At 33.0% G+C, this 13,590-nt stretch overlaps 3 protein-coding genes across 3 annotated transcripts; all 3 read right to left on the bottom strand.

The window, feature by feature from the left end:
- Window positions 1-4,694: 4,694 nt before the first annotated feature.
- On the bottom strand, window positions 4,695-6,226 carry LOC122581593 (wound-induced protein 1-like). Its single transcript, XM_043753836.1, has 2 exons — window positions 6,158-6,226; window positions 4,695-5,084 (listed from the first exon to the last, which is right to left on the bottom strand). The coding sequence occupies exons 1-2, from the start codon at window positions 6,224-6,226 to the stop codon at window positions 4,695-4,697; spliced, it is 459 nt and encodes a 152-aa protein (XP_043609771.1).
- A 2,186-nt stretch (window positions 6,227-8,412) lies between these two features.
- LOC122581594 (wound-induced protein 1-like) lies at window positions 8,413-8,874 on the bottom strand. Its single transcript, XM_043753837.1, has one exon. The coding sequence runs from the start codon at window positions 8,872-8,874 to the stop codon at window positions 8,413-8,415; it is 462 nt and encodes a 153-aa protein (XP_043609772.1).
- A 3,419-nt stretch (window positions 8,875-12,293) lies between these two features.
- On the bottom strand, window positions 12,294-12,770 carry LOC122581596 (senescence associated gene 20-like). Its single transcript, XM_043753839.1, has one exon. It carries the CDS (start codon window positions 12,768-12,770, stop codon window positions 12,294-12,296), a length of 477 nt encoding a protein of 158 aa, XP_043609774.1.
- Between the last annotated feature and the right edge of the window lie 820 nt (window positions 12,771-13,590).

The following is a 13,590-nucleotide window of genomic DNA, read 5'->3' on the forward strand; positions in this document are numbered from 1 at the left end:
TCTTTTCATCCGTGCATCACCGATTTTTGCTTCAGCATCTAGGTCTCCAATTTCTCTGCACAATGTTTTCACTTTGTGAAAATATTGTGGTATCGTTGTTTCTTGCTGACTAACCGATAAGAGTTCATTCTCAAGAAGTTGCATCTTCACATCGTTCTTCTTGGTGAATAGGGCAGTTAGTGTATCCCATGCTTGCTTTGGTGTTGTGAGATCACGTATGTGATCCAGCAGTTCTTCTTCAATCGTAGTCTTGAGGATGAACATAGCTCTCCCGCATTTGATCTTCCACTTCTTGAGATCTCCATTGATGTCGTTTCTTGGCTGCACCACTTCTGACCCGTTAACAACCTCCCACAAGTCTTGCCCTTGCATATACGAACTTATGCAAGTGGACCATGTGTTGTAGTTTTGATTGTTAAGTTTCTTGATGCCGCCAATTAGCTGTAAATCTGCCATTCTGGACAATCTTTGAAGCTGGCTCTGATGCCACTTGTTGAATTATAGAAGAAGGATATCAAACTTCTGTTTTGATTCTGATAGAAACCAGAATAAACAAAACTTTCACTAATGGTAGATAGTTGCTCGACTTCGATAGAAACACAAAAACGGTGATACAACTAAAAACTATTATTATTAATAACTTCAACTAAAACAAATAATATGGAGAGACTTCGACTAACAACTAGAATGCATAATACGAAACATGACCAGGGCTTTATATTTATAGCCACACTTATTTGACTTTGACTACAACTAGAACTTGGACTCCAATACAAATTAGGAATGTGAAAACACTAAACCGACAATCCTAAACTTAATAGAATAGATATTTAGAGTTACTAACCAACTCGACTTCTAATGATCTCCTCCAGCCGCCCCTCGAGATCTAACCGTACCACCCTTGTGTTAACATTGATTTACTTTCAATAGTTTACTGTGTTGAAAACCACCCATAGTCGTTTACTGTGTCAATCTTAGATGGTTATTTTTATGAATTAGGGCAAATGATCTATACTGCAGCTGCACCCAAGCTAGGTGTAAAACTGTAATTGTTGTCACATATAATTTCACTGTGGGTATTTTTTGTATATTTTAAAAAGTTGAGGGTGGTGTCAATTTGTAAATGGCTACAACCGCACCCAACTGGGTACCGCGGAATTGGTGATGCTACACCCATCACCAATAATGTTCGGCATGTCATATTCCCAACAAAAGTTTCCACTAGAAACTAAAATCAAGGCCACCACGAAGACATTCATAAACAGCTACCGTAGCTTCTAACAAATAACCCCAATTTAGGATTTATAGTACACCCGAATAGGGGACAACCATACTAGCTTGTTCAATATATCTCTCTCAACTTGAATGCCGTTAGGTGGACTTTGGAAAGTTTTAACCTATGCAGTAAGTTTAAAAACTGAGATGCATGTTTTTGGCAATCAGTATAAAATTAATAATCATACACCATTATATATGTAAATGGCCGATAATACATACAGAGCCGGATCTTGGGGTGTGCAACCTGTTCAAGAGAACATGGCCTATATCCTTAAAAAGGCCTATACTTTTATTCCATATCTTGTTAAGGCCCATTTTCAGAGGTTTTATTTTTTAATTCAATACTAGTAAATTAGTTCAAGGAAGATAGGATACATCGTTTGTTTTATGTTCACATGATTTTCCCGATATTTATGCTAAAACACTCGTCGTTCATAAAACATTAATAATATATTCAAAAACCTTTCTTACTTAATTTAATTTAAATAGTTTATATCAAAATACAAATCAAAGAAATTACTCCATTGTTAACTGAGTCCTAAAAGTATTTTATATACTTGTATATACTTTTCATTTCTAACAACAAATTTGCATTATTTTTCATTTTTTTTATTTTGTAATTCAAATTTTTTTTTTTTTAGTTTTATATACTAATAGTTAAATTTCTTAATTGCTTAATTATTATATGCAAAATTTTCATATACAAAAAACCTATCTTTTAGATATTGAGCAGGGCCCCAGGACGGGCCTGAATACATAATACATACATCATCTTAGCAATTTAATTTTAACCAAAAAACAACGAATAAAGTCCGGACAATTTTTAAATATATACTGAATAATGTCATGTGATGGATATATGGTAAAATATAATCTGATAGCAAAGTTTATATATCAGCATGGAGAAACAGTGTAATTAACAAGATAAAAGGTTGCCCGTACATACCAGGGGCATGTCGAACGCAGTGTAAACACCATTCTAACATTTGACAAAAAGATTCTGCCCTTCGCCTTCACAGTCCCTCCATTAGCCCTGATCAAACATATATATATATATATATATATATATTAACAATTAAGCATCAATATGTTTATATTCATTCATTCTAACTTATAGAAAAGACAAATAATTAAAAAACAATAAACGGACGAGGTTTTCCATATTCAAATACGTACCCATGAATATTATTAATTAACCTCAAATTCAATACCGTCTCTTGTTAAAACAAACATCTCGTTGATGAATGCAACTAACCGGCATCCCGTTTGCATATAGTTATGGGTTCCAAGCCATTTTTTAAAGTTATTGTAAATTTTAATCGAAATTATCTTTTACGAATACGCGCGGGTTTTCTTTTTCAAAAATCACAAACAGAATTCTTATTATTTTATATTACAAAAATAAGTAAGAGGAACTAAACGGAATAACGGGATTTGTATTGTCGGTTTTATGAGGACTCCACGAAACTCCAAAGCTTCGGGAATTCAATTCAAGAGAGTTATCGCACGAATCCTTGTCGTTTACTAAAAAATTCAACTTTCGTCCTTTTAGTTTAATATTTACAGTGGTGATCCTTCATAAATCATAAGAGGATAAGGCTAAGGCCTAAGGAGATGATAAGGCTATATATAAGGTTTTCCTTCAAAATAGCCTTTTATAATCTTGTGAACGAATTTATTCACGTTTTTTATTCACATGTGACAAACGGTTTATTCTGAAAAAAAAATTTCTTCTGCAACATATATTTTTATAACGTTTCACATGTGAATGAACAGAAAAAAACATGTGATCCAATATGAAAGTTAGGAGACGGTTCTTATAAAAAAATGGGCTCTCAAAATAAAGGTCCCCTATTTTATATATATATATATATATATATATATATATATATATATATATATATTATTCTACCCAATATGAAAGTTCTCTACAGATATTTGGCATAGTTTAAGGAGATTCAAATGGAATATGAAAGCTTATAATGCTATGCATGATATATTGCAGGAGCTTATTAGACTTAAAGGGCAGAATAATATCAGAATTGTTGTCAACAAAATTATGTTTGCTGCTGCTGTTTATTATATTTGGCAGGAAAGGAACTTTAGAGTTTTTCAAAAGAAGGAAAGCAATGAGGAGAAGGTATGCAACATCATCAAGGATAGTATTAGAAATCAACTTTTAGCCATTAGAGTAAGGCAGACTAAGAATGTCATTAATATTAGAGCCCAATGGAGGTTGAGATGGATGAACTGCAGGCTTGTGGCAGATTGATTTTTTGCTGTTTTGTCTTCCAAAATTTGAAATATGTGTGCGAATGGGAATAGTGAGCTGTGCAAAATGAAGCTACTTGGTCCCATTCTAGCATATTTTAAATTTTTGTTAGTATTGTTTTGTTGTTTTGAGGCTGCTATGCATGAGAGGAAGTTGTATAAGGTTGTTGTGTCTTTGTGTTCTGTTTTAGTTGCATATGGCGTTGCCTTTAATATGAGTTTTGGGCCTGTCCAATTCTCTTTTGATGTTATTGTACATATTGATGAGCAATACAATTCACAGTTCTAATTAATATTATTTTATCCATGGTATAAATATCATTTCTCATAAATAAACGTTGGAACATACATTATGACTTTCTGATATTGAGATAAAGATTTGAATTGAAAGAATTGTATAAATCTAGTGCAGGTATTATAGTAGAAGTGTGAATAAAATAAGTAAATAAATGGATGTATGCAAATAAAAAGGGTTAACCAAAAGAAAAAAGATGGCTACTTTGGAGTTTGTTAAAAATATTATATTTTTAAAACAACGGCCAAATAAATTTTAAAAATGAAAATTTCTTTCTATAAAAAAGCAAACCTACAGTCGAATTGCCATTAGTACCCATCCCACCTCTTCTTTCTACAAAAGATCGACCAATATTTGTTTAGAATGGTATTGCAAAACGGTACAAATTACATTTTAATCACAAAAATTCGAAATTAAATACTAGTGACCGACAAATTTATAAATATGATCGTCTGGATTTGGATTTTGATAATATTATCACAAGTATCTTTAACATATTAAACTAATGATTTATTAAATTATATTAACACTAAAAGATTACCAATCATATCATTCGATTTTATCAAATTAATTTTTGTTTATGTCATTTAGTTTAATTGTAAATTAAAATTTATATACACGGCCACACGGGTATAAATCTAGTAAATGCTATTATGCTCTATACTGACTAGCTTGCAAGTGAGAACAACAATACACCAAATTATACTTTAATTAACTGAATTACAGAGATGAATTGTATTAAACATATAAATTTGAATCAAGATGGTATAAACTTAACTAGTACCAATTAACAAAACTTCGCCCCCATTTATATTCCTTGTCGCAAATAACTTTTTACGATTTAGTAAACTTAAATTACTAGTAGAAGACGAGGTACACAAACATTGTCAACAAGTTCACTCTCCCATATCTTTGTACCTTTAGGAGACCGCGGTGAAGGAATACATACATCACTCGATTTTATGATACGACTAACAGTAACGAATGTGTCTAGATACTCCCTCACTTGTGTCATGATCTTGCCATTCTCCACAGTCCAAACATGTACCCAATTTGTCTTCCGGTTTTCGTGAATGTGATACCCTTCTGCCACCACCATCGACCCAATACTAACGACAACAAGAGGTTTGTAAGAATCATTGGCGTCGACTAGAACACGACTACCAGTGAGCAATTGCATAAGGTTGTACTCCGTATTTGTGAGCAGGTGGACCGTGGAACCACCAGTCGATATCTGGAGCTAGGAGACATTGAACCGTGGCACAGTTTCAATTAAAATGATTTTACCACTTTTACGGATGTATTTTTCTTCTTAATAATTTTGACTAGTTTTTTTTTTTTTTTTTTGGATTTTATAATTATAATGGTCTTTCTAATGAGATTCTAAAAAATTTACACTTATTTGTAACTAAAATGTCTGTTACAGATTTAAATTTAAATTAATCAAAAGATATTTTTTACAATTATTTCTCTTACTCATATTTGTAAAAATGATACAATTCTTCTTTTTATATAAAAAATAGTTGACTATCCAAAAGAGCTAATAAAATATTTTATTTTTTGTTAAAAATTATTATTATTATTATCTTTATTAATTATATAGAGTTAAAAAAGACCCCGTGCATTAGAAATCTGTTTAATATTTAGTTAATATTGACTACTATTATAATCTACTTAATATTTTTATTTCAAATTCTCGCAAATACGGAGTATACCGTTTTAGGTGATGCGTAAAATGAAAATTTCAATTCGAAGTTTATTTTCTTAACTTATAAATTTGTAACATATAATTATTTAACAAGGATTGAACTCTTATCGTTCTACAACGTTATAAGCTCTTAAGTGGTACAAAATTATAGTAGAGGGCAATTTTTGGCTATCAAGCCCTGAGCATCAAATAACTCAGGACCGGCCCTGAACTGTGGGCAGTCAAAATGATCAACATATTTTTCCAACAAAAGACCCCGTGACCCACATGACATTCAAAAGACTATTATTATAAGGGGTTTTAGAGAAATAAATTATAAGGTAAAAATACTGTATCTCTTTCTTCTTGAACCAAACACACACAGGAAACTCAATTGAAACACACTTTAAGTTTTATTTTCACATTCAACTTCCCGTAACTAAATGAACATATTACCTTCATTATATTGTTTAGTTTAGTTATATTGATCATCCAAAATCTATATAATGACCACTATAGATTCATGCTCAGATCTAGTTCACATATAGCCCAAAAATTTTTGCCCCTATTTGTTTCTTGCTCAGGGATGTTGCCCAGCCCGCCCATGGTCAGGGCCGGCCTTGAACCGTGCTAGCGTCGTGGGCAGCCAATGCCTTGTAGAATTCACACACGATTTTCTTGTTAACTGCTTCCATTTTCTTAATTAAGTTTGAGTTTTTTAGTGATAGCTAGAGATGAAACTTTGTGTTTATATATATATAGTAGTTTGGACTTTGGTTTGACCAAAGGAGGACAAAATGCATGTCTACTTGTCTAGTCAATGTAAGAATAGAGTGTTATTTACGTGATGAAATAGAAAAATAGAGAAGAAAATCAAACTAGTAGACAAAGCATTTCCAATTTTCACCTATTAAATTTCGTAGCTTTGCTATAGGCGGTCATAGTGGACAAAAAAAAGGCTACCTTGACTAAAGAATAAGGACCATGTTTTCCAATATTCAGTCAAGTTAACAACCAAGATTTTAATCTTAAAAAGTATGATATAATAAAAATTGCTTTGATCAATTTAGTCAAAAATCTATTGAAATATTCGAATTCGCATTCGTGCTTTTTTGATTAAAGATCTTTTGAAAAGGTTAAATTATAATTATCAAAGCGACTGAATTACAATGAACTTCAAATTAATTCCATTAACCCCAAAAGTTGTTGGGGGCCTCTAGGAGTTTTTTAATTAAGCCAACTTAACGTACGTTGGATGTAGCCGCGGTGGTTTATGGTGGCTTATGATGTAGCCGAGGTCATAGGTTCGATCTTCATTTCATGTAGAGGTTGTAGGGTCTTTTTTATCATTTATGTTGAAAATATAAACAACCTCTCTACTTAGATAGAGGTAAGGTCTGCCTACATCTTAACTTTTCGAATACACCATTGAGGTATTGGGGCTTAAAACTTTGACACACAAAATCAAGCTACCTCTTTATTACGAACTATGTAGCACCGAAACGGGTACGGGAACGATACGGGAACGGGGAACGCCAAAACTAAAAAATCTAGGATACGGATACGACAATAAAAAAAATATACAAATATAAATTATATCAATTTTTTCATAAAGAGAGACTTGAGACTTGAGAGATTATGTATAATTACATATGTAGAACTGTATAATACATGCTTGAGTAGTGATTACTCATTGAATGTTTAGTGTTTAATAATTGATTTTAGAATATAAAAAATTTAATGTTGATCAAATTGTATATAACATAACATGTTTGGGTTTGGGGATTAGAAAAAGTCCTTTAAAACCTTGGTATTAATTAGAAACCGTATGAAAACTTCAAAGAAATGTTTCGGTATCTATAGAAAATTCCAGGGAATGTTTCATACGTGTTTCGTACGAGGAAACGTTTCCATGGAGTTGAGGAAACGTTTCCATGGAGTTTCGGAAACGGGTACGGCTACCTGTTTGAAGTTTCGGTGCATCATATATTACGAAAAATACACATTAATTAACTTTTTTTTAACAGCAAAATTATATTAGAAAAGATTACTAGCAAGATGCTAAAAGTTAAATACACAAGAAAAAATCTAGAATTAATTAAATCCAACTACACATTCTAGACTCATGACGTGATAGTAATTACGACTACTGCAAAATGAATAAAAAAAAAAAAATTGTATTAATCACAGCGAGCTAAGATATGAAAAAAAAGCACATATAATTATGGTATGTCTTCGGTTTTCATTTTGTGACGTTTATGATGTAGTTCTCTTCTTAGAATTTGTCCGATCATAGATTCCTATGTATTATGTTAATTTGGTTATACTTGTGTGTTGTTTTTCCATATGGCTGGTTTATTTCTATAATGTAGAACCGTGTTGAGCTCTGTATTCATCACATATATACGTATCTTGATATACTTTTCTTAAATATCTCGATCGATTTATTAATTATAGGTATGATTCATATGAGAATTATTCACATATAAACGTATATAATTTTAGGTATAACTTGATGTTTATAAATGCTTGAATTTGTTCATATATAACATTTACATATAAATACTAAATTATAATTTAAATGTTCTCGTGAATCTCCGATTCAAATGGTTCTCACATATGTCATATGTGCATATCTTCTAAATCGGGGTACAGGTATAACCATATAACCACTTTTACTCGAGTCATTGGAAGTTTGGAACACACTTAGTTAAGAAAAACTTATGAGATATTTCGTTTGTTTAATGTAGACGAAATTATATATGTTTACCAAGTTCCTATAATAATTTTTGGTATATAGGTGGAAATAGTACATATATGGAGACATTAATATAATAAAATTTCAAAACCTATCCAAACAATGTGAGAGGATTTAGTGAACTTAAATCACTAGAAGAAGACGAGGTACACAATCATTGTCAACAAGTTCACTCTCCCACATATTTTTACATTTAGGAGATCGCGGTGAAGACAAACATACATTACTAGATTCGTCGATACGATTAACAGTAACGAATGTGTCTATATACTCCCTCACTTGTGTCATGATGCCATTCTCGACAGTCCACGCATGTACCCAATAGGTTTTCTGGTTCTCGTGAATGTTACACCCCTCCGCTATCACCACTGACCCAATACCGATGACAACGTGAGGATTGTAAGAGTCTTCACCATCTAAAACACGACTACCGGTGAGCAATTGCATAAGGTTGTACTTATGAGCGGGCGGACCATGGAACCACCAATCGATATTTGGAGATAGGAGTCGTGGCACCATGTCGGAGTCGTGGGCAGCCAACGCCTTGTAGAAGTCACACACTATGTTCTTGTTGATTGCTTCCATTTTGTTTTGAATTAATTAGCTAGAGTAGAGACCAAAGTTTATGTTTATATAAGAGTTTGATTGATGTGATGATCAATTAAAGACAAAACTAACGTCTATTTTGTTAACATGTGATGTGATCCTTTAATGGTAAAAGAGTGTTGCTTACGTGAAGAAAATTAAACTAGATAGATATATGATTTTGCTATGTGGTCATTGGTCAAAGTGGACAAAATAAAGGTCAAATGTTATCGACTCAAGAATAACGACTCGGCCTGTTGGTAGGCCAATGTAAAAGTAAAACTGTAAACATATACCTCAGATGCTTATCAGTTAAGAATATCTCAAGAACACCTTTTTATCATCTAACATCCTTCTTTCACCACTTTCTCAAACATTTATCCGTTTTTGTAATTTTGATTGGTTAAAAAAACACTTAGCTCTTCCTTATCCTCGCTCATCGTATAGATGAGGAACGCATCCATGACGAGACTCAAAAGAGACGCTGCCATCCATGACGAGCTCGACGAGTCCAAAATCCCACGGCTAAATGGGTTGGAATGGATTTATTTACCTCCAAATCGACGCATCTAAAATTCTATCTATCTGTATTAAGTCAGCATCGATAGTAACTAAAAAACAACGTGTATTAAATTATAAAACAAGTTATATTTTAATAAATTAAATAAAAATAAGTTTACAAAAAGATTATATTACATTAATTTTTAATATATTTATATACCAATTTGTAGAAACGCTTTTGTATGTAAAGGGTTTAAAATAAATACAGTATATATTACTAGTAAAAATTATAAAACGGACAGCCAACAACGCCAACTGCCATTTCGATTATTTAAAATAAGGATGATCATATATATGATTGGTACCATTGTGTACCGATCTTGACATCAACTTTACTGGTCTTGAAAGTTAACAAACATGATATCGGCTCAGTCTCGTATGACTCGGTAAGTCGGTATCAGTAAAGGACCTGTTTTGGCATTTTTCTATACCGGTTGGAATTTGGAAACTATTAAAAGTGTTTATCAGTCTTGGACTCGGTCCACTTGAAATTTAATACTACTGTACTAATTTCCAGTACTGACTACTGAGAGTAAAAGTAAAGTAAGTAACTGCCCAGTCCTGTCTTCTGCGGGTTTTTGAGTCCTAATACCTCGACGGTGTATGGGGAGGTTAAGATGCATGTAGGCAGACCTTACCTCTACCTAACTAGAGAGGCTGCTTCCAGTTTCTACCTAAATGGTAGAAAAGTCCCTCCAACCTTTGCATGTGATGAGGATCAACCCCATGACCTCTGTCTCCAGAGGCAAGGATGTTTACCACTGATCCAACCATGCTGCTTAGAGTAAAAGTAAGGTAAGTAACTGCTCAGTGCCGCCTTCCGCGAGTTTTGAGCCCCAATACCTCAACAGTGTATGGGGGAGGTTAAGATGTAGGCAGACCTTACATCTACCTAAGTAGAGAGGTTGCTTCTAGTTTCTACCTAAATGGTAGAAAAGGCCCTCCAACCTTTGCATGGGATAAGGATCGACCCTATAACGTCTGTCTCCAAAGATAAGGATGTTTACCACTTATCTAACCTATTAAGACATAACTAGAATTGAAAGAAATATGCCAGCTCAACTGCTCAACACGAAATTAAAGATATGTCTCACGTGGTGGGCTTTAAAATAGTATTGCAAATTGGGTCGCTCAAAAGCCAACAGTCTCACAGCCCAACTCCCAAGCCCCCAAAACAAAATTTTCATTAACCAACATACAAAAAGAATCCCAGCAAAGCTAAGACATTCGGTTAATCCATTAACTATTGTCACGTGTGAGCAGACATGCCAAAAAAACCGGTTTTGGAAAAATTGACTTCTTAAACCGAAATTCAAACCGATTCTGGTTTTGGAAAAATCCCCGGTTTGGTTTACAGTTTCTAAAATTGTTTTTTTGCCGGTTCCATATTGGATCGGTTTCAATTTTGGGAGAAAAACCAATCAACCTTTTAACCAAAACCGGTTTGGATTTTGTCAAAACAAATTTTTTGATCACGTAGACCAAATTCGATTTCGGCTTGTAACCGGTTTTAAGGCATGGCTACGTGTGAGCATGTGACTACGCTATTGATAGTCCTAACTTTTATCCATTTAATAACTTATTAAAAGTTAGCAATGGTGGTAAAGATTAACTTATGTTCCCTTTTTTTCCTATAAATGACCGCAATACGACATATGTAAGTAGAATTCATAACTTATTTGTCGATTAGTAACTACATATAGTAGTAGGACTAATGGTGTGGTTGCAATAAACCAATTTTTGGTTTGGCTACCAATAATCAAATGGTGACACCTAGTTTGACCAAAACAAACTAAAAACGTAAAAGGCAGTCGAACTATTGAAACCAAAAGACCAAAAGAAAGAGGCGAGATAGAACAACCCACAAAGCAAAAACTAACGGCTATAGCATCGGCTTCATAAGTTCTATTTGGGGAAAGAAACCAAGAAACCACAACCAACCTTTAGGACCAAGACCCATAGGTCGGTAATCCATTTCAATCGATCGTTAATTACTTTTAGTTAAGCAAAACCATGTACGTTTTCATCTCTCTTTCCAAAAGACTAACATAAAAAATAATAATAATAATAATAATAATAATAATAATAATAATAATAATAATAATAATAATAATAATAATAAAATATCAAATCATTTTCCATCAAATTTCATAGAAATTCAACAACTAAACGAATTTATATCACGTACTTGAATCAATTTTTGGCCTTGACAATTTTTCTAGTTACAAAATTTTACTGACAAAATTCTATTTCATAACCTTTTACAATTTGCATACAGTATTATTTGTTTTCTTGCATATAATTTTTTAACTTTAAAGGGTGAATTTTATTAACATGCACAAAGTGAATTTTATTAACATGCACAAAGAGCACAACTGTACAGATCAATAATAAAACATGAAAACATTCATCCAAAAAAAGACTCAATTCAAGTACAAAGTCATTACTGCAATTCAACCAGCAAGCTCCACATTAGTGTTAGAATGGGACCAAGAAGCGTCATCTTGCACCGCTCTCTATTCTCATTCGCAACACTAACATAAACAGCCTGCAAACCTTCAAACCATCATCTCCTTTATTCTTGCATATAATTAGATTGTTACTAATATGAGTATATGACTACTACTTAATTATTAGTACATACTTTATTGCCGTTGGTTTCCAATCGCATTTAATCCCTTTCTTTTTGTCAAACGCAAGTAATGTATGTATACTCAGACTAAAATTTGTCCATAATTCAAATAACTATATCTTTTCATACGGGTATTAAATTGAACAATATAAATTAATCTAAAGAATTCCAAAAGCCATGTAAGTGATGATGGACGAACATCCCATATTTTAAGGGTGTAACAAATTTACAGCACAAGAAGAAGTCGAGGCAAATAAGCATTGTTAGCAAGTTTGCTTTGCCACATTTTACTCGGTTTAAGACACCCCGGTGAAGCCAAATCGACGACGTCATTAATAGACTTTTTAATTCGCGTAACTACTATAACCGAAGAGTTGTGATACTCTTTCACTTCTGTTATAATCTTCCCATTATCTACGGTCCACGCATGTACCCAATACGTTTTTCGGTTTTGATGAACTTGGTATCCCTCCGCTAGTACCATGGTCCCGATACCAACGATAGAAAGAGGCTCAAAAGATATGCTATGACAAGAAGAATAACCTTTACTGGTGAGCACTCTCATGAGGTTGCACTTATTTGATGGTGGACCATGGAACCACCACTCGATATCTGGCGCTAGGACGCGTTGCACCGTGGTGGTATCACCGGTAGCTAATGCCTTGTACAAGTCGTACACAATATTCTTGTTGTGTTCTTCCATATCTTTTTTCCTTTCTTTTACTTGGAAAGATATGATGGAGTTTAGTAGTCTTTATATAAGAGTTTGGAAGACAAAAAAAATAAAAATAAAAAATAGAGAAAAGAAGAGAACAGGGAGAAATCTCACATTGACTTGTTTTGTTCAATTATTTGTATCATCATCAGTGCGGTTTCCAATTTTGTCACATGAAGGATGAGGTTAAATTTGACCTAAGAAAAACAACAAAGCTACATTCATATATTTGCTAATTAAGAATGTTAACGAAAGGATTCTTTACGAACGCGGACAAATTAAAGAGCCTCAAGGGTATTAAGTCACAAGTCAAAACATTGAAGATTATCTATACCTACTATATCAAAATTATATCATCATGTTCAAAGTATAAAAAAAAATGGGTTATACGAATTGACCAAACTACCCTAATGAATAAAATCACCACAAACCCTTAATATTAAACGAGAGATAGTGTCCGCGCGTTGCGGCGGTGAGATGGTGGAGGTGATAGGTCAAGTCATAGAGTATGATAGTCAAATGTCTTAGTCGTACGGGTTCCGCCTTCGAATTTAAAAATTCATCGAAAGTATATCGAATGACATCTCTAATGAAAGAGCATGAAATTCTAAGAACATCCATACATTTTTTTTATAATTTATCGATATACGGTTTTTGAGATAAAATATTTTGAATGAATTAGAGGAATAAGATGATTTATGGATGAGGAAAAAAAATGAGTGGTTGAGATTTGAGGAGAAGAAAAAAATTAGTGGTTGAGATTTAAATTAGTGAATAAAGAATAAGGTTATTTTGGATAGTTCAAATC

The sequence above is a fragment of the Erigeron canadensis genome, chromosome 9, assembly GCF_010389155.1.
Source record: "Erigeron canadensis isolate Cc75 chromosome 9, C_canadensis_v1, whole genome shotgun sequence".
Classification (NCBI taxonomy): domain Eukaryota; kingdom Viridiplantae; phylum Streptophyta; class Magnoliopsida; order Asterales; family Asteraceae; genus Erigeron; species Erigeron canadensis.